Source organism: Fukomys damarensis, unplaced genomic scaffold (assembly GCF_012274545.1).
Source record: "Fukomys damarensis isolate Sample0158 unplaced genomic scaffold, DMR_v1.0_HiC HiC_scaffold_39, whole genome shotgun sequence".
NCBI lineage: Eukaryota > Metazoa > Chordata > Mammalia > Rodentia > Bathyergidae > Fukomys > Fukomys damarensis.
In genome coordinates this window covers 126,583,387-126,603,782 of record NW_022900951.1, presented here as the reverse complement: position 1 = coordinate 126,603,782, position 20,396 = coordinate 126,583,387, and the positions used below count along the sequence as shown (strand labels likewise).

General features: G+C 50.5%; 2 protein-coding genes across 2 annotated transcripts in view; one reads left to right on the top strand and one right to left on the bottom strand.

Moving 5' to 3' along the window:
- Nsdhl (NAD(P) dependent steroid dehydrogenase-like) overlaps positions 1–15,372 on the bottom strand; it is a 26,345-nt gene extending 10,973 nt beyond the window's left edge. The window contains 5 exon segments of the mRNA XM_033760518.1: positions 1,287–1,464; positions 2,598–2,744; positions 5,341–5,499; positions 7,918–8,034; positions 15,249–15,372. Coding sequence (XP_033616409.1) covers positions 1,287–1,464; positions 2,598–2,744; positions 5,341–5,499; positions 7,918–7,989 — 556 coding nt within the window. The 5' untranslated portion in view covers positions 7,990–8,034; positions 15,249–15,372.
- A 133-nt stretch (positions 15,373–15,505) lies between these two features.
- Cetn2 (centrin 2) lies at positions 15,506–19,636 on the top strand. Its single transcript, XM_010626681.3, has 5 exons — positions 15,506–15,626; positions 16,522–16,680; positions 16,994–17,122; positions 18,847–18,984; positions 19,380–19,636. The coding sequence occupies exons 1-5, from the start codon at positions 15,624–15,626 to the stop codon at positions 19,467–19,469; spliced, it is 519 nt and encodes a 172-aa protein (XP_010624983.1). The 5' UTR covers positions 15,506–15,623; the 3' UTR covers positions 19,470–19,636.
- The last annotated feature ends 760 nt before the right edge of the window (positions 19,637–20,396 follow it).

Genomic DNA, 20,396 nt, shown 5'->3' with positions numbered 1-20,396 from the left:
TTTTTTTTTTTTTTCCCTGGTACTGGTAGCTGAACCCACAGCCTTTGCACTGAGCTACATTCCCAGCCCTTAAAAAATGTTTTTAATTTTAAGACAGTTATGTTAAGTTACGAAGGTGCCCAGGCTGGGACTGAATTTGTGATCCTCCTGCCTCAGCTTCCCAGAGTGCTGGGATTATAGGAGTGTGCCACCACACTCGTTCGTATCTTTACTGCTTTTACTTAATACTACTTAACATTTTTCTAGAAGCCCCAGACAGAGAAAAAGGATAAGACAGGTGATAGAAAAATCTATACAGAAAACACAGGTGAACATATAGAAAATATTAGAGTGCAGCAAAGTCACTGAGTTCAAAAGCAACCCAGAATTAACCATATTCCCATATATTAGTAACAGACAAAAATGCAACATGAAAGTTAGTGAATGACACAAAATGTGGTACATGGGAATAAATTCAACAAAAGATACGTGAGACTTTTATGAAGTACAGTACAAAACTCCACTGAAAGGCATTAGAGAGGGAGAGAGATCTCATTTACGGATAGGAAGACTCAGTGTAACAAAGATATCAGTTCTCTCCAAAATTACCCAGAAGTTCCATACAATTACAATAGCAGTTCAACAGGTTCATTAAGAACTTGACAAGCTGATTCTAAACTGTGGGCTGGGTGTGGTGGCTCCCGCCTGTCATCCCAGCACTCGGGAGGCTGAGGCAGGAGGATCCCCACGAGTTCGAGGGCAGCCTGGGCTACATGGTGAAACCCTGCCTCACCCCCCACTCCTCCTGAATGTATGTGGAAGACGTTGGTGGGGGTTGACATGTCTTACCAGACATGATCCCCATGAAGGCAGAGCCCGCACAGCACAGGCCCAGAGGCCAGCATAGCCTGGCAGAGAGCACAGCAGGGCCAGGGCAGGACACCAGCACCCAGGACAAGATGCCAGCTGACCTGGCAACCCCTACGGAAAGAGTGCTCAATCTTGACCTGAGTACACATATCCACACACATTCTTGCGGAGTAAAGACTTCTGCGTGCAAAGTCACCCTTGAGATATTTGGGATAAAATACATCAAACAATCTTTCCATCTTGGTGCTGGAAGATGTCCCTTAGACACAACAGAGAGGTGTATTCCCTGTGCCCTTGCCCACTGAACATTTCTGCCTCATTACAGAGTGGACTGGGGCTGCCCGAGCCACTCCAGATGAAGCTCAAGAATGGATTGCTGGAGAAACAGGTACATTCAACGTGATGCCACTTTTATAATATGCAACCCAGTGTCTTCTACTGGGTACTCACGGAGCAAAGAGAAACGATAAAGCTGAACGCAGGATAGTCGCCACACAGGAAGGAGGGAGGGCTGGTGCTGCGGACGGCCACACGGGGCTTTGACTCCCCCAGGGGGTTTCTCTGGAGGACCCGCCACCTCTTGTCTTCACTAGCAGAGACTTCCTGAGCCCCTGGCTACCTGAGGAGGTGGAAAGCAGGTAGGAGCGGTAACACTGCGAAGCATCTTGTTGGGTGTGCAGGGTAGGGTTCACTACTGCTGTCACCCACTAGAGTCCAGATGCTCCTCTGCTGCCTGTTCTCGCTGGCAGAGGAGGCCCCAGCTCCCTACATGTTTTTCTCCCGGTTGCGCAGTGTCTTTGGCGCATGTCACTGTGAGGGAGCCGGGGCCACAGAAGGGCCACCCTGAGACAGGACAGCAAGTTACCACATGGTAGAAATTCCTAACCATACTCAGCCTGAGTCATGACAGGTTTCCATAGGCTACGAGCAAACATGGGTTGTATTTTTTGAAAAGAAAAGCAAGCACTGGAAAACAATGTGGAGGTGCCTCAAAAGGTTGAATACAGTCACCATATCAACCTGGAATTCCACATCTGGGTACAGACAAAAAAAATTCAAAGTTGAGACTGAACAGCTGCTGGTACAATTGTATTCACAGCAGCGGAAGTCACTGCTGCTCAAATGTGTTCCCTCCAGCAAAGAAATTTTATGCAGCTGTAAAAAGGAAAAGGAAAAATCAGACACGTGCTACAACACAGATGAGACTTGAACATTCCGCTCAGTGAAATGAGCCAGTCTCGAAAGGACACGCATTGCATGAGTCACCTCCTGGGATGTCCCTGAAGGCGTCTGATTCAGAGATAGACGGCGGCATGGTAGCTTCCTGGAACTGTCTAACAGGGGCAGGAGACAAGGGTCCAGAGGTAGCTGGCAGTGCTGCTTGCGTAACACTGGGAATATACTCAAAGCTACTGAATATAGCCTTCTAAGTGGCTCACAGGTATGCTTACCATGGTTCAATGCCATGCATATTTTGTCTCAATAAAAATACAAGGCATGTCTAAAGTCCGCAGCTCGGGTCCTTGGATAGCCTGTGTATATGCAGTCATGATGTGACAACTGCGGCCGGTCTGGCAAGTGGCCCTTAATGATCCCCACTCACGTCTAGGGCTGCTTTCTAAGCTCCAAACATTTAGGAAGCAGCCCCAGTGGGTGGAGTCTAGGAAGATGGCAAAAAGCCGCATCCCTGGGGGCCAGCAGAGGCCACGGCACGTTCCCCAAAGTGCTCCCTGCCGCCTTCTCCTTACCTGAACCCCGGCCTTTTTGCAAGTTTCAATGACGTTCTTGGTGCCAAAGAAGTTCACTCTATAAAAGAGCTCCTTGTTGTTACTGGACGCCGAGGGCGATGCACAGTGGAAAACAGTGCTTACGCCTTCTAGAGCTGGGTACAGGTCCTGGCAAAGCACACAAGGACAGCAGAGTCACTTCCCATATTCTCCACCCCCTGGGGCCAGGAGGTCCCTTGCCTTTTTATAATTCCAGAATCGATGCAGAAACACATTCTCAAAGAAGACTCAAACACTATGCAAGTACGCGGAAGGGAGACCAGTTTGGCACTTTAATCTCCCCCAGGAGCGTGATCACAGCTATCTTTTCCTAAACAATCGCACAATGGCCCGGAAGCAAGCTCCGAATGGACACTGCACAGTACTCTGTCCTCAAGCATCCCTAGCTGTCCTGAATTCAGGGCGAGGGTCCAAGCAGGGATCACGCACTGCATTTAGACCTTATGCTTTAATCGGGAACAACTTCCTATCTCTCCTTTTCTGTCTTTGGTAACACTGCCATTTTTTCAAGGGATCGGGATGGTTATTTCCTAGACTTCTGTGTTTCCGCAGGGTGACATTCAGGCTTACTGAGATACGGCAAGAATCCCGCTCCAATGCCACAGCTCAGGGGCCTACATCTGCCCAGCACCACGACGCTGAGATGGATCACTTGGTGAAGGTGGCAGTTGTTGGACCGTAGCTACCCAGAGGCTCTCCTTTCCCCTCTGCAGCCAACAAGCAACCTGTGAGCTGACCATCTGCTGGCTGCAGAAAGCTAAACTTCCCTTTCCCTCACCTGAATTTTTCTTTTCAGTCTTTCTATGGACATGTAGTTTTATTTATTTATTTTTTTAAATTCAATATATAACAGTCCACTACTATTATCTTTTGTGAAACTCAAAATCTCCCAAGTTTGGCCAGTGGAGGCGCCTCAGTTTGGCGCCTCTGCACTTTGATATGCCCGCGTGAGTTTGGTCCTCAGCAGCACACTGAGCATGCTCACTGCTACTGGTGTCTGAGGGTACTGAGGAAAACAGGCCCCAACTCGGCACAGACCACTTCTGAAACCCTACTCACCAAGTGAGCACCAAGTAGTCTGAACCTCGTTTCTGAAGGATCCCCAGCTGGGGACTCTGCACTCCCCAACCCCAGATGGTTTCCTTTTGGGTGGCACTGGTGATGCTAGCAGGGCCCTTCCACAGGTGAGGCAGGGGCTGTAGCGCTCTTCCACTGGGCTACATCCCCATTCCTCACCTGGGGGTTATTACTGAGATTGGTGAAGTGAGCACAGAACACAGTGAGGCCTGTCCTCATGTTCCCCACCTACTGTGAAGGGTCTCACAAGGCTGGAGAGGAGGAGAGGCCCAGGGCGGGGTGTACAGGGGAGCAGTGAGGCGAGTGGGCACCACAGCCCGTGCACTGGGCTGTCACGGAAGTTTCATTATCTAAGTGCGACTGAAGCACGGACAGCCAGGTGGAAAGGAGATGGATCAGAGGAAAAGGGCACACATGGGCTCATGCTGAGACTACAGGAGCAGCACAGGGCCCGAATGCCTGGTTATCTCGGACTCTACAGCTGGCCTTGTGGAGGGAGTCAGGAAGAGGGAACTGTGTGTAACTATACAGGTGAACACACACACAGACATGCTCATATGTATAGATATCTCCCAGGGCATCGGCTCATGATGCATTAGAGGAAAAAACCAAGCCAGATGTAGATCAAGTCCTTAATGTAAAAAAAATATAATAACCGCATATGTGACCCTAAATTTTATAGCTGCTACATGAAAAAAGTAAAATGAAAGGCAAGAGGATTGTGACTTTGAGTCCTGCACGGGCAACTTAATCAGACCTGTCTCAAAATAAAAATATAGAAAGGGGTGGGAATGTAGGTCAGTGGTTGAGCAACCCTGGGTTTTAAATCCCAGTACTGAAAAAAAAAATAAAGAGTGAGAGAAAAAGTAATAGGTGAAATTAATTTTTAGGTAAAACATCATTTTAACATAATCAATATAAAAGTTATTTATTTGTCTGTTTGGTTTTTTGAGACAAGGTCTTGCTTTGTAGTTCAGGCCAGTGATGAACTCACTGTGTAGCCCAGGCTGGCCTCGAACTCACAGCAATCTTCCTGCCTCAGCTTTCCAAGGGCGGGGCTTATGGGTGTGCACCACCATTGGCCAATACAAAAGTTGTGAAAGAGATATTTAGGTTTCTTTTTTTTCATTCTTTGAAAGCTGCTAGATTTTGCACTTACAGGGTCTCTCAAATCAGACTCGCCTCATCTGAGGAAAACTTCCTGTCACGTCCCCTTGGCACATGGCCATAGGTGTTCTCTAAAGCATGGACTGTGGATGCAGGCAAGGAGCAACAGTGCAGTGCGTGGCTAAGTCTTTTCTACAAGTTTCTAACTTTTCAGCACAAAACAACGCCCTCTGGCCGGTGACCCAGCCGCTCCTCACCTGCTGGCTGCACAGGTCGCCCAGACATTCTTTGAAAGCTGCTAGATTTTGCACTTACAGGGTCTCTCAATTCAGACTCGCCTCATCTGAGGAAAACTTCCTGTCACGTCCCCTTGGCACATGGCCACAGGTGTTCTCTAAAGCATGGACTGTGGATGCAGGCAAGGAGTAACAGTGCAGTGTGTGGCTAAGTCTTTTCTACAAGTTTCTAACTTTTCAGCATAAAACAACGCCCTCTGGCCGGTGACCCAGCCGCTCCTCACCTGCTGGCTGCACAGGTCGCCCAGGAAGAAGCGCACATGGGGATTGTCAAAGCCTTGCCGGACGTCGAACACATTGACAGTGTAGCCTCTGGCCAGCAGCTGCTCCACCATGTGCTGCCCCAGGAATCCCGAGCCTCCGATCACCGTGCACTTCTTAGCCTGCGGAAAGAGGGGCGGCAGGCCTGACGTGGTGGGACCCAGGATAGAGCGAGAGCCCGGCTGACACACTGGGAGCCACTGCACGCAGGCACATTTGTTGGAAAGTCTGCCTGAGCCTGGACAGAAGAGTCATACAATCCTGGTGCTCCGTCACCAGGGCCACCTCCTCCCCTGGGATCAGAGGGTCCTCGCCGGCTCTGAGGGCATGATCCAAGCTCTGTACTGAGTGAAAGGAAACAGAACCGCCTGGGACCCACCCCAGAGCACCTGGGCAAAAAGGAAAGAAACCAAAGGTGATACCTCCTCACTCCCAGTACCTGACCTGTTCTCTGGGCATTCCTTTCAGGCAAGAACACCAAGCAGCCGCCTGACAGTCCGTGCTTAAAACATTGGGGAGACAGTCTCGGCACTCACAACCAAATCCTTCTGCCTCCCTCCCACAACGGGCAGGCCTGTGTGGCGCTGGGCTGTGGTCACCTTGCTTGCCTCTTCCGGTCTCAGCCCGGCTACCGAAGACTGCCCCACGGTCTCCAGGCAGGGTGTATAGAGTGAGTGAACTGTTCGCGACTCAGGCTGGGGCTCTGTTTTCCTGTCTCGGAGGTCACTGTTTACATCCCAGCCTCCCCATCCTGCCTGTCTGCTTGGTTAAATTCCAGGGCACAGGAGCACACACAGGCACTGAAATATCTGGATTCACAATTAGAAAAGAAGCCAATCGACTTCACAACTTGGCTCCTATACAGCAAGTCAAAAGGACCATGTGGAAACTACATATCTCATTCCACTGTGGTGCAGTGCAAATGAGAGAGCCACTAGATGGGAACCCAGGGACAAACGGGACAGCGCAGGCTCAGCTCCTCAGTGCCACTCCCTCCAGAACCCGAAATGCACTGGCTGTCACCTGCTGAATAATCCGGCTCCAAGTGTCCCCAAAGGAGGTCTAGGGATATCCCTTCTCCCCAGGCATTGCCAAAACTCCATGTGGGGTTTCTTAACATGACAAACCCCCATTTTTCTTAGCTGGCCAGGTAAAGACTGCAATGGCCCATGGCTGGGATGTTTCTTTTCTCACAAAAGCTATCATTGTAACTCTTGTCCTCTCTCTCTGTAGGAAAATGAGTAATTTTGGTCCCAACTTCATTTTCTGAGAAAGTGAAAATAACCTATGGAAAAATATCTAATCATTTTAGAACTGTTTATTTTTAAAACCACCTATCTACTACGTGTCCAACATTTGTGCAGCTCTACCAAATGTTCCCCACAAAATAAAAATGTATAGGTCTGGGCTTATTCTTGGGAGTAAAACTTTAACTGACTGAAAATACTTTTAGAATGAAGCCATAATGCACTGATCATCCATCTTCCAGACTGTACTTTTCACTAACTAATAAGAACCAATTCTCATAACCAGCAAAATGTGTGATTAGTATTTAATAATATTTTTATTTGTAAATATAAGAGAATGATGTAGGCCACCAGATTTTTTCCCCAAACTCTTCTGGTTTTCCTCTGACTTTAGCAGAATTTATTTCAAGAGGTCTTGTGCAAAAACATGTATATAAATCAAGACACAAACATTCTCTTTGAGTAGTTTATATTTAGAACATTTTCTACCTGGGAATTCAATCAATGAGAAAAAAGAAGCTATCCTGAAAAACACACAAATTTGAACCTTGATGACAATGGCAGTTTGTGCCATTTTTTGGGGGTGTTGCCAAACAGCAGTAAGTTCTTAGCAGATCCCAGCTAGCAAAGAGTTTGAACTAAAGAAGCTCCGGAGAGGCCTTACTCGGCCTTGTGATCCAGCGGCCAGGGATCTGTAACTTGCTAATGTTCCGTAGGACACAGCTCACCTCTATGTGATTTTGCTGTCAGTAGGAGTGAACCAAACCGAGCTCCTGTGGGTCTACATGAAAAATCTCCAGGAGGATCCACAGCTACCAGGCTGGATGATTTCTTCAAGTCCCTTCTGAGGCCTGTGATGCTAGATCTTAGGAGGGCTAGCAAGGGTCACCAGGAGAACCAGTCCAGCATACCGGAGGCCACATACTAGCAAATCAAGATGCCCACCTGGCAGCCCTCAGTGACTGCCAGATGTGTGAGCCAGGTGAGCCAGGGACACAGACGGGACTGTAGCTTCATGGCTAAGCCTGGGGGAGATCAGCCAGCAACCCCCTGTCCCAGCCCAGCCCAGAGTGCAGGGTCTACAGCAGAAACTGTTGCTCTTTGAAATCTTTACATGGCAAAAAATCACTGATGCATGTTAACAAAGGTTATGTATCTTGTATTGAACATACCCAGCACTAACTGATTTAATAAATGTATTAGACCTGGTTTTTACCGCATAGGCAGATAGCAATGTATGCCTTCAGCTTGCCCTACCTGACTGTGGTTGACCATTTTTACGTCAGTACTCACTGTGGCAATGTCCCCTGTCCAATGTGTCTGTGTGATCTGGTCTCCCATGGGTTCACCGACTGCTTGTTCCATGATGGCTCAAACTATGGTCTTGTTTGCAATCAACTTTTCTTCGTCCTGAACACATATTTAGAGGGATACTAGTATTACACAAACGAACACAACTTTGGCTGTATGTGTTTGGGGGTGGATGCACCCCCACTGCATTCGCACTGAAGCACTGGGGTCAGAGGCAGAAAGAGGAGCTGCTCCCGAAGCTCAACTGCCAGCCACTGAGGGCAGTCTGCACTGTAGTGGCCATGGCACTCCCGCTCCACCATTCTGGCCTCCTCTTCGGTGCTCTTTAGGTGGGGGCAATGCACAGGTCTAGGGAGTCCTGGGTTCCAGCCCTGGTTCTTGCCTCAACTGCACAAACCTGCTCCACTGGCTTCTATTCACCACAGCTAAGTTTGTCCGTTAGTGAAATGGACTCGAGGGCTCATCTCCGGGACATCAGGACACGCATGGGATGCGGAGGCGGGTAGGGGGTAGAGTATAATGAGAGACAGAATTCTCCTGCTTGGTAAGTCAAAGTCAGCCTAGCCAGCCAAGGCAGGGCACACCTGTAATCCCAGCCCTCTGGGAGGCTGAGGCAGGAGGATCACAAGTTTGAGTCCAGCCTGGGCAACTCAGTAACTTAGCAAGACCCTGTCTCAAAATAAAGAAGGGCTGGGAATGTAACTCAATGTGAAGGCCCAGGGTACTACTAGAAAACAAAACAAAACAAAATAAACAAAGGAAAACAATGTGAAAGCCACCCTGACTCCCTGACTATGCACGGAAGAACTCAAGAGTTCGTTGGTCCATTCGAAATCCCTAGAATTGGTCAAATCTTGGTGGTGACCACACAGCTGAGACAGAAGTGAAGCCAAGGCCTTCCTGACAGTCCTGAGGGTGTGCCCCCTTCTTCCTTTACCCAGAACATTGAATCACAAGCACAAAGAAGCCACTTATTTCTGTGGTATTTGATTCTGTATCAGTTTTCTTGGCAGGGGTCAATTTACTTAGTCATGGATCCCCCTAAGATGCAGGGATGGCAGAAGCCACCAGGAAAAAATGAGCCACCCTGTAAAATGACAGATTGATTCAGAGAGCGCCACTGGGTGGCAGCCAGCACTGGGTCTCAAACACCATGACTTCTCCAATCTAGTCACGCAGCTGGTCTTATACTCGCCGCTTTCAACCAACAGGCGCTGCCATGTGTCCCCAGAGGAACTGGTTTCGAGAACGCATGGATTCTGTGGGCATACTGAAGGCTGAAAAGACTGTGAGACCAGTGTTGGGTGGGAACTTCAGGAGAGCAGTTTCCTGAACTCACACCGGAAGTTATCAGGAAAATCTATTTCAAAACTTTCCCTTTCCTTGGCCTTCATCCAACACATCTAATGAATAAGCAAAGTCAACTTGTGGTTAGTTATGTGCCTGTCCCTTCCTTCCCTTTGTCCCACAGTGCCCCGCACACTGCCACGGGCCCCACTGTCTGTTCAGCCCAGACAAAAAGGGCCGGGACCGGTTCATTGGTCTCTCTGTGTAGCAGGACCAAAGCAGCGCTCCACTGTACCTGAACCACAGCCACCCACTCTGGGAGCTTTCCAGGCAGAGGGCCTTGTTCTTGGTGTGGCAGTGCTACAAAATGCCCTCATTTCCCCAGAGCCTTAGGGAAGCAAGCAAATGCGGAGACCGATGGCAGTCAATGGGGTTAAGCGGGCCCCCCACAGCCAGCTTCCGACCTCACCCAGGTGGTTTCAGACCTGTGCTAGCAGGGACCATGATGGTGTCCTGCCCACCGGGAGGGGTCTGCTCTGGAAGGCCTCTGCTCCGCCTGCCCCAGTCCCCCAGCACCTGGGAAAAATGCTGTGAGAAGCAAGCGCCTCTTCAATGCAGCTGTTTGGCAATAAATGAATGAATCCAGAGCCCCTGCTGCCTGGGTCTGATCCTGGCTCTGCCTCTTAGCAGCAGGAATCCCTCTGGGCAGTTATTTCAGAGTCTTGCGCCTCAGTCCTCAGCTGTGAAATGAATAGCCTCGTAAGATTACAAGGATTAAATAAAATTAAATGAGAAAAATGTTTGCATGGCCCCCAGCACAGCCGAGTGCCCGCTAACACTCCAGGAGAGGCAGCTGTTATTAACATCACGCACCTCAGTTCCTCTGCAGCAGACCCCGCCCCGCCTCCCTGAGTCCCTCAGTGACTTCCTCCACCACCCTCCACCTCTGCCGCTTACCTGCAACTATGCAGGGGAAGCCTACCCTGGAAATGGCTCCCAGGCCTCGCTGAGCTGTGCACGAGAGAGGAGGTTCCGGCATTGTGTAGGGGGTGACAGAGAGAGTGGCGCGGTGCCACAAAAAGGAGTGAGACTGGCAAATACACTTGGGTAGGGAGGAATACTTCCTCCTCCCACCTCATTCAAGGAATGGGATGAGGGATGAGCCCAGAGCACTGCACTCAGTTCTTAACTAGAGCAGAAACATTTAATCAGCTTCCTTGCCTTAAGCTTTGCTTGAGAAGTAGGAAAAGAGTGGGCCACAGAGGGATAACCAAAATCTATTCTGTGCCTTTCAGCGGCAGGGAGGAGAATACGGGGCTTTTTCTCTGAAGATCTCTGTGACAGCCACAGGGTAGGAATGCTCTGGCATCTGAGGGATTGTGTGGGTTTGTAGGTTTAAGCCTTGGTACCAGTTGTTTCAAAAGAATCAGATGAGGAAAGTCATCTCTGGGGACATCTCTCAACACAGAGGGGGCCCTTGGCAGAGGGGAACAGCCAGAGCAGACTGTGATGCTGTGACGAAGGGGCTCCGGACTCTAAGGAGACACCAGCCTGGGCTCCACCATGACGTCTGCAACAGCGCTGGTGCGGAACGGGTGGGCTAGTATAGGCTTCTGAAAGATCCAGCCATGCCCTGAGCCCTGGAATGTGTGAATGTGCCCATCCATGGAAAAGGGTCTTTGTAGATGCAGGACGATGAGGCAGTTATCCTGATGGGCCCTAAATCCAACGACAGGTGTTCTCATAGGAGGCATGCAGAAGAGAGACAGGGAGAAGAGGAGGCCAGGAGAAGACAGAGGCAGAGATTGGGTGACATGGTCACAAGTTCAGGAATGTCTGGCACCAACAGAAGCCAGGAGGGGCAAGAAAGAAGTCTCCCCTAGAGACACTGAGGGAGAACGGACCAGGGGACACTTTGGCCTTAGACTCCTGGTCTCTAGAACCGGGACAGAGAGGATCAATTTCTGTTGCTTTCAGTCCCACAGTTTGTAGTCAGTTGTTACAGCGCACCCAGGAAGGACGCAAGGATCCTTTGCAGTACAAACAGTACAGCTGCGGATTCCACAATGGCCCCATTCGACGAGCAAAAGCAAGGCACCACAGAGCCGATTCCCCTCCTCGCTCACTACAGGATGTAGGAGGTGAAAGGAGAAATAGATCCTGCCCCAGTGCAGCGGCACCACTCAAACAATGATCACACTATATTTAGCAAACCAGACTATTGTCAAAACAAAACCCACTGTTGTCTTGAATCATATACTGGTTCTTAAAAAGTTTGTCAATACTATGAGTCAGATAATTAGGGTGATAGCTTAGCAGCCTCTAGGGCACAGGGCATGCAGGACTAGCCTAGAAAATGAGTCAAATCCCATTGGCACCGCTCTCCCCTGCACACTCACCTCAATCTACCACATGTTATACTATTCAGGTTGAAGGGAAAATTGGGAAGGACTCCAATCCATTTCCAAAGATCTCCTTTACAGAAGGCCAAAAGGCACACGAAAGGGTGCTCAATAAACTAATCACTGGGAAAACCCAAAGCCAGTCAGGAGGCTCCATTAGATGGCCACTATCAAAAGCCAGAAAGCAGAAAACAAGTGTGGGGAGGATGTGGAGAAGCGGAACCCTCATGTACTGCTGACGGCAGTGCAAAACGGCACAGGCCACCATGGAAAACAGTGTGGCAGTTCCTCAGCAAATTACACTAGGGCCGGGGATTTAGCTCAGCAGTTCGGTGGCCTGCCTTGCAAGCGCAAGGACCCGAGTTCAATCCCCAGTACCAAAAAAGAAAATTACACTTACAAGTCCCTTATGATCCAGCTAGTTCACTTGTGGGTGTGTGTCCCCCAAAGGAAGACAGGGCCTTGGAGCAAATATTCACATGCCTGTTCACAACAGCATGATTCACTAGCCCAGGCGTCCACCGATGGATGGATGGATGGACAACACCCGGCCTAACCATACAGTGGAATTGCAGCTACAAAAAAATGAATGGAGTTTTGTCCTATGCTACAACCTGGATGAACCCTTGGAATGCAATGCTGAGTGAAGTAAACCAGCCACAACAGAACGTGCAGTTCGAGTCCGCTCAAGTGAGGGAACTACAGTGGTCAGACTCACAGAGACCAGCAGATGGACCGTGAAGACTCAGACAGACATGGGATGTCTCGGGTCTGGTTTCTCTGGAACGACAGCTCTTTGGATCCATTCAAAACTAAGATATATACCAGCACCTGCTTGGGGCAGTCTCAAGCGAACAGGAATCTAAGAAGAGGCCCACACTGCACTGGTGAAATCCAGGAGACCCATCTTGGGGCTGCTGTTGGGCTCAAGAAAGAGAAAAGTGAGTTAGCCCAGCCTTCTCCTTCCTGCTGGGGAAAGTTCCAGACCACTGAGTCCTGCAGACAAAGGGAAGGGCAGTCTGTTTATTTCAAACCAGACAGATGAGAGCTCCCCTTTAGCAGGTCTAGGGCTGGGGATTTAGTTTAGTGGCACCAAGCCTGTCTTGCAAGTCTGAGGTCCTGAGTTTGATCCCTGGTACTGGAAAAAAAAACGTGGGTCTAAAGTTCCAGACCACTGAGTCCTGCAGACAAAGGGAAGGGCAGTCTGTTTATTTCAAAACAGACAGATGAGAGCTCCCCTTTAAAGAAGCAGGTCTAGGGCTGGGGATTTAGTTTAGTGGCACCATGCCTGTCTTGCAAGTCTGAGGTCCTGAGTTTGATCCCTGGTACTGGAAAAAAAAACGTGGGTCTCCTCTTTCAGAGATCAAAGATGTGACACAGGGGACAAAACGTATGTATTAGGATTGGTGAGGTTGGGAGGGAATCTGTACTACTGCGCTGCCACAGTCCAGCTCCCCGTGTCCTTCCACGGACCTGATGGGACTGTTTGTCCTGCCAGCCATTCCTCTGTCTGCTGGTCAGTTTCTAGGACACAGAAAATGACCGGTTTCAAACATCCCAGGGGCCACTTGGGAGCCCCTCAACATGCCTGTGTGCTGAGCTCCTGCCCGGGAACACCTTCCCTCTTCTCCACAAGTGGCGCTCCCCCACCCAGGCCTCACTCACCTGCCCCTCTGTGACAAGCCCTGCTTGGCAAAGGTGAGCTCCCTCCTCTGCCTGTCCTGGCTCTCACCCTGACACTGCTGCTTCATGGCCTCATCTCAGAGCTGCCCGGGGGCTACACCGGGAGCTGCGACTTGCACAGCTGGCTGCCACCTCATCCACGCCTTCATCCTGTGTGGACAAGTCACCAAATGTCCTCTGCTGGAGGCAGAAGCTGAATCAAACACAGCCCCGACTGTCAAGGTATCACCGTCTCACGCAGGACCCGGTAAATCATGAGGGGCTGCGGGTGCACGTGGCGGAGGGGAACCCCGGTGTGCACTGCTGGGTCAGGACAGGTGGTCCGAAAGCCAAGTTCTAGGGCTCCAGAGCAGCAAGTCCAACAGGAGGCATTGGTCCCCTGAAAGACAGTCTGTAGCCTGGGGTGGCAAGAACAAGGCAGTGGCACAGGGCCAGTACACTTTGGTAATGTGACCAATTGTGTCACAGCGAGCGTGGAGACTGGGAGCAAAGGTGACAAGTGCGTGCAGGGGACAAGTGCCCTCGGAAGTTGTAGGTGGGGGTGAATGCTCTGACTACAGGGTAGAGAAGGGACTTCAGCCAAGCCTAAGGCCTTCTGTACACCAGGTGGAGCGTGAGCAAATGAGAGGAGAATGAACACTGCATGAGACCTACTAGACCTGTGAGACGCCAGGGCTTTTTCCTGTGAGTGCGTTACCCAATGAGATCCAAAAGGTATGTAATTAGGCAGACAGGGCTGGTCTTGCTTGACAGATGAGGAGCCATGGGTTGGAGAGGCCAAGGGGCTTGCCCAGCATCACCCAGCCCAGGCAGGACTGGCATGTTCTCCTTCCATTGTTGGGCTGCTGGCCTGAGGACTGCCTGGGCAGCGGGGTGTGTTAGCTCTGCTGCTTCGACAAAATGCCCAAGGTAATCAACTTCAAGAGGGGGAAGGTTTACTGCGGTTTGGGATCCCAACACCCTCTCCAAGGACCTGCCCCAGTGAGACCTAACTTCCTTCCGCTAGGCCCCACCTCTTGATAGGGCCAGTAGCCGTTGGGGGATATTTAAGAGCCAAACTATACAACAGGGTGCAAAGAGACAAAGCTAAGGTAAAACTGGGCAAGAAGCTCCCGGGGGCTTCCCCCCATCCCCGGCCCCACCCAGTACACAGCCTCTGAAGGTTCACAAGTGGGGCACTGACCTGAGCAGAGCTGGGCCCTGGGAAAATGGACCCGATGGAGCGGGGCTGGCGCAGAGGTGAGAGTGGAGAACCACGGGACGGTGGGTCAGTCATCTGGCCTGGGTTTACTGAGCACCTAGTATGTGCCCCTCCCTCTGGCAGGTCCCCAAGTACTGGGATGTCAGCAGTGAACAAAACAGAGACGCCTGCCCCCAGCACCTGACTTCTAGTGAAGGAGCAAGACGACAGGCGACAAGCACCACGGGCAACATCGCAGCAAGGTGGCAGGCTTGGTGTGCGGTGGCCTCCCTGAAAAGGTGAAGAGCCGGAGGTCTCCCAGAAGGGAGACTGGGATGGAAGGTCGCAGCAGGAGAGCCTGGCAAGTGGCCTGGGGCTGGAGCCAGGAGACCCGGGAGGAGGGCAGAGGGCGAGGGACCGATGATGGAGGCCACGGAGCGGCGGAGGCCGGGTAGAAGGCGGACGGGAGAGAGATGGGGAGAGGCGTAACCTCGCTGGCTGCTCAAGGCGGAAGAGGGCAAAGGGCACACGTCTCACTCAGGGGACACGGGGAGGTCGCAACCCGAGCAACTGCCCCGTCCTGGGCCTCCCGGCCTTGTTGCACCAAAGCCCGGAAGGAAAGCGGCTACAGAGAGTCCGGAGCGGGCGGAGGGCGACTGCCAGCCGCCGCAGCCAACGCCTCGTGCACGCTCCCTCTTAGGGCCCGGCGGCTCCCCGTCCTGCCCCGCAGCTCACACCTGGGACAAGGCCAAGACCCCTACCTGTCTGTGGGCGATCTCCAGCCAGCCTCAGCTTTTCCACAGCCAGCACCTGCCGAGCTCCAGCCCCGGACACCTCCCTTTCCTCTCCTGCCCTCCTGAGCTGAGAATCGGCCGAGCTTCCTCTACCAAGGGGATTGGCCCAGTCTGGCGCCGTATCAGCCAATCGGCGCCCACAGAGTGATCTTGCCCAATGAGACCTGTTCTCAGCCGCTAGAGCACCGCCTCCTGTCCTGGGGCCCCGGCTTCGCCAGATGAGTCCCACCCACTCCGGCCCTGCGCCAATGGGAAGCTGGGCGGCGCGCGCGGGGCGTTGGGAAAGGCGCCTAGTCGGTGTGTACGCCGTTGCCGTAACAACAGCCGTGCAGTAGGTCAGCAATGGTGAGTGCTAGTCGCCCTTTCGCGCCTCTGCGGCAAGGCTGAGCCCTTCCCAGGCCCCGTTCCGGCCGCATCGCTCTTCTGCCCCTTTCTCGGGTTCGGCGCGTCCCGTGTTCGTTCGAGCTCTGTCCCGGAAGGGTTTGGGAAGAGATTAGAGATGCCGGCCGCCTGCTGGGCCTTCGTTTTCCGTCGCTGCCGCTCACCCACAGCCGGCCCCCACAGGGCTCCTTGCGCCTGTCCCGAATCCCCGCGATCACTCTCCCTATGCGGAGAAATCTCCGCTTTCCCGTGGGCCCCCGACACCTCTCAGACCCTGGCCTGCTGGCCGCCACACTCTGCCAAAGTTTTCGCCCCGAGCTAACAGATTATGTTGATTGTTAACGTGTATTTTGCAATTTCAATATGGGGCGTTCAGGAGCTGCTTCCAGCTTCTTGGAGAAAGCACTAAGGGTTTTATTAACCGATACAGAAATAGTATATATCTTAACATTTGGCCAAATTTAGACGTGATTTCAAAGTCAAAATTCTTTTTGGAAAGAAAAGTTCTGCGGGTGGGCATTGCAAGGGTATTTCCAGAATCAGGACCCCCGAGTTTAGGGAAGAGGTGAATATCTCTGGTTCTCCAGAATCAGTTCCTTGGCTGTCTTTCTTTGGAGATGATTTTCGAGAACAAGGTATCTCCTTCTAAAAACAATAAAGAAAAGGGAGATACAGAAGTTTGTGGAAAGATTAATCATTTTATTTTTCCCCCCAGCAAATTGTTATCTTTCTTGTTAAACTGAGCTTTGGAAGTGGTTGGTATACACTATTTAAAAATAGATATGAATGTTTGATGCTATCTTACATAAAATACAGACTGCGTTACTCAACATTGTGCTCACATGTTTAATGTTTAAAGGCCTCCAATTTTAAGAAGGCAAACATGGCGTCGAGTGCCCAGAGGAAAAGGATGAGTCCTAAGCCAGAGCTTACTGAAGAGCAGAAACAGGAAATCCGGGAAGCTTTTGATCTCTTTGATGCAGATGGGACCGGGACCATCGATGTGAAGGAACTAAAGGCAAGCTCTGCACATTCCACGGGACCGCCTTGCCTTTCCCCTGCCTCTTCCTTGTCTTCCCCCCTTCACCATTCTACCTTTTGCCCTCTTCTCCCTGAAAAAGTAACAAGGGAGAATGTGCTGTGCTTTTTCCTGCCTTTACTTAACCTCAAGGGTTACGAAAGTTGATTGCAAAGATCAGTTAGATCAATGCTGTAATTTTCCCCATCACTTTAACATTATCGTACCAGATGCTGGGTTAATACCTTCAACAGTTATTTTTGCCCCTGCTTGGTTTCCAGGTGCTTATTGAGATGATCTGTTTTCATTATAGGTGGCAATGAGAGCCCTGGGCTTTGAGCCCAAGAAAGAAGAAATCAAGAAAATGATAAGTGAAATTGATAAGGAGGGGACAGGCAAAATGAACTTCAGTGACTTTTTGGCAGTGATGACTCAGAAAATGGTAAGATAACTGAGATAATTAGAGTATTTTCCACCACGATGGTAGATATATTTGAATCTAGATAGGAAAGGGGCTCCATGGAAGAAAAGTTAACTCAGTCTGGAGTTCATCTAGTAAAGGATAGTGTTTTTACCTGACCTTTAGCTTGCAAAGCTACAGAAGTCATTTTCCCTGTGAGGTAGTAAAAATACCACTGCTTTCACTTCTGGGTTACTATCTTTTTCCAACTGATAGGTCAGTGTGATCACATGCAGTAAAACCTGTAAACACCCAACATTTTAAAATGCTTTTCCTTTTGATAATCCAAAGACCATGTACTTTGAAACTCCAGATGCTTCTCTTTTGGTGTTTTATCCTGAGTGGCTCAGCCTGAGGGGTAGCTGCTTCTGCAGCTGTGCTTTGCACTGCAGTGGGGATACGGTTCTTCTGCACTTCTGAGCCTGCATTCATCCCTCCCCCGGTTTCTCAGGTGTCCGCCTGTGCAGCATTGAAAGGGTTGAGAGAACATAAGCCGTCAGCCCTGTGGGGCCACATTGAAGGCCTTGCTCTCTCACGGCCTGCAGGGCCGCCTGAGTGGTGCCCATTCTCTCTCTCTCTCTGCCTGTAGAAAGCTGACTGTACCCCTGTCCCAGATGTGTTTCCCAAGGCGCGGCTCATACCTCTAACAGCTGTGCTGCTTTGAAACCGACATTCTTTGTGGACTGAGTTTTAGGTGCTAGGAGGTTCAGCATTGTGTGACTACCTAGTAAAGCCTTCCCCCGTTTGAGGCTGGTTTCAGATTGCTCTTGTTAGGGGCTCTCTCCATTCTTAGCTCCTGGAAGGTACCTTTCAGGGTGTTTGGGGTTTGAGATCTTGGAGACTACTTTCTTCTTTTGTAAGGGTACTCAGGGCCCCAGGAACTCTACACTAGTAAGTAAAATAGCCCTCTCTTTCTCCTGACGTCCTCTGGGCACTAAGAAGATTCCCTATCTACCAGTTTAAGTCATGTATTTTCCCCTAATTTTAACTCTGTTTCCTGCTCCTATATTTTAAAAATGAATCCATATTTCTTGGGTTTATAAAGACAGAACGTTTTAGGTACAATCCTTAATCTTTCCTTTTTCATCTCTGGGTTTATAATCATTTTGTTAAGTTATCCTCTTGTCTACCCTAGATGATCTTTGGTCTACTGTGACCGAAGGCCATCTCTGAGACCCTGTCTCCTTAAAGTGGGGACAAGGTGGTACAATTAGGGCATGAATCCAAGAAGGTCATTCCCTTATAAGCCCCTCCTTGGATTCAGAACCTGGGACAGACAGTTTTGAACACGAGAGCCTGGTCACGGTTCGGAACAACTGGTGCAGACACCTGGTCATAACTGATGCTGCACATTGAAAAGCTAAGCCCGGGTTCACTGCAGAGACCCACATCCTGGCCCTGTGAAGCTGAGCGGCTGTCCAGCAGGGTGGCCTGTCCTCCCCACATGGTCCACTCCCTTGTACCTGGCTCTTGAGATACCTTGGCTTATGCACCAAGCAGACACCCCTTCCCCCTGAATTCAGAGCTAGTGATAAAATAGATGTGAACACGATACGGCAGTAGGTAGCAGTGCTGGCAGTCGTCCTGAGTCCAGGCTTGAGTTATTTTGTTGAAAAGCGGGTAGGGTGACCAGGTGGAGGCAGGGCTGCAGGACCTTGGTGACGTGATGCTTCCCTGCTCGGGCATTCTGTGTTCTACTTGTTCAGTCTGAGAAAGACACCAAGGAAGAAATCCTGAAAGCTTTCAAGCTCTTCGATGATGACGAAACTGGGAAAATATCGTTCAAAAATCTGAAGCGTGTGGCCAAGGAGCTGGGCGAGAACCTGACTGACGAGGAGCTGCAGGTGTGTAACGCCTCAGACTAGAATGCAGGGCCTGCCTTGGTACGCTCCGGGCTCTGCTGAGTTCCCTTTTCACCGGCCGAAGTACCTCTTTGAAGGAAAGCGAGGGTCTTCGTTCCTCTCTACTCAGTTCTTTGTGAGTCTCACAGAACCAGAAAAATGCACCTACCTGTAGTGAGTCCCTCCAGTCAAGGTGACCTTCGAGTTCCCCTCCAGTTGGTGTGTATGACAGTGTGACTTGGTTTGCAAATAGCTTCCCAGGAGCCAGGCTGCCCTGAAAAGTGGCACATCTGCCTTCAGTGGCCACAGCCGTCCCCATGCACGGCCCTCTGAGAAGCCATTGCTTAACAGCCTTCAGTTTCTGAATGAATCTAACCCAAATCCTTACTGTCACGCAGGAAATGATTGATGAAGCTGATCGAGATGGAGACGGAGAGGTCAGCGAGCAGGAGTTCCTGCGCATCATGAAGAAGACCAGCCTCTATTAAGGCCAGTGCCACCTCCTCTCCTCTGCGGTGAGCACATGCGGCTAGATCTAGTGCCTGCTGTCCCGTGAACCCGGCTCCCCCTTTTCCTGTCTAACTTCGGCCATGACCTTGAGTCCAGCTTGGACTTTTGGAAGTGTACTTTGATATTAAAGGTCTTTGTAAAATGATCTGATTACTTTAATTCTTGAGAGTGGAATGAGAGCGCATCAGAGTAGGGCAAAGGGTCTGCAGGCCTGCCCACCTGCCATTCCTCCTGGCCGTGGCCCCTTTTCAGTGGTTTCCCTGTGCACCCGATGCCCGAGTGCTGTCTTCTCTTTTGTGCTGGCATTCGGATGTGTTAATGCTGTTTTGTCTTAAAAATAAAACATTTCTCAGTTTGAGCTTTTGCTCTCTAAGGGTGAGTTCTTTTGCTTTTTGATTCTTGAGTTCATCTTCTAAACAGTTGTGAGGGAAGCAGCCCGGTAGATATAAAATTCTTTACCAGCCTGTGGACCGAAGGTGAAATAACCCTTTGCAGCTTTGCTGGCATGAGTCGTTTCTTGCTTTGGAGATCTGTGGGTTTATAAAACTAGTAGAATTTCCATTTCACCAGAGCCTAAACAGTGTGCTGGAAAGTCTTGGAAAAATGGAAAGCTGAAAGAGGCTGGTGGCTAATTTGTGCAGAAGGGAGAAAGCCAGGGCATCGCTCCGATAGGGGAGGACTCGGACAATCTGTTTGTCCTAGACTTGGAGATGGGGAGGAAGGAGACCTTGTCTAGCTGACCTCATGGCCCTGTACGAGCTCACCAGCAGGTGCACTGTGCTAGGAGACTGTAGGAGACAGGGTGACAGTGGGGAGCACCAGGGGGTAAGGGATGGAAGATAAGGAGAGAATGGCTTTCAGACCTGCCTGATTTAGCTAGTAAAAAGAACAGCGAGTAGTTTCAG

Excerpts from the sequence above, each read along its gene's own strand:
- Cetn2 (XM_010626681.3), top strand. Across the intron at positions 16,681-16,993 it reads TCGATGTGAAGGAACTAAAG|GTGGCAATGAGAGCCCTGGG; the intron begins GCAAGCTCTGCA and ends TTTTCATTATAG. Across the intron at positions 17,123-18,846 it reads CAGTGATGACTCAGAAAATG|TCTGAGAAAGACACCAAGGA; the intron begins GTAAGATAACTG and ends CTACTTGTTCAG.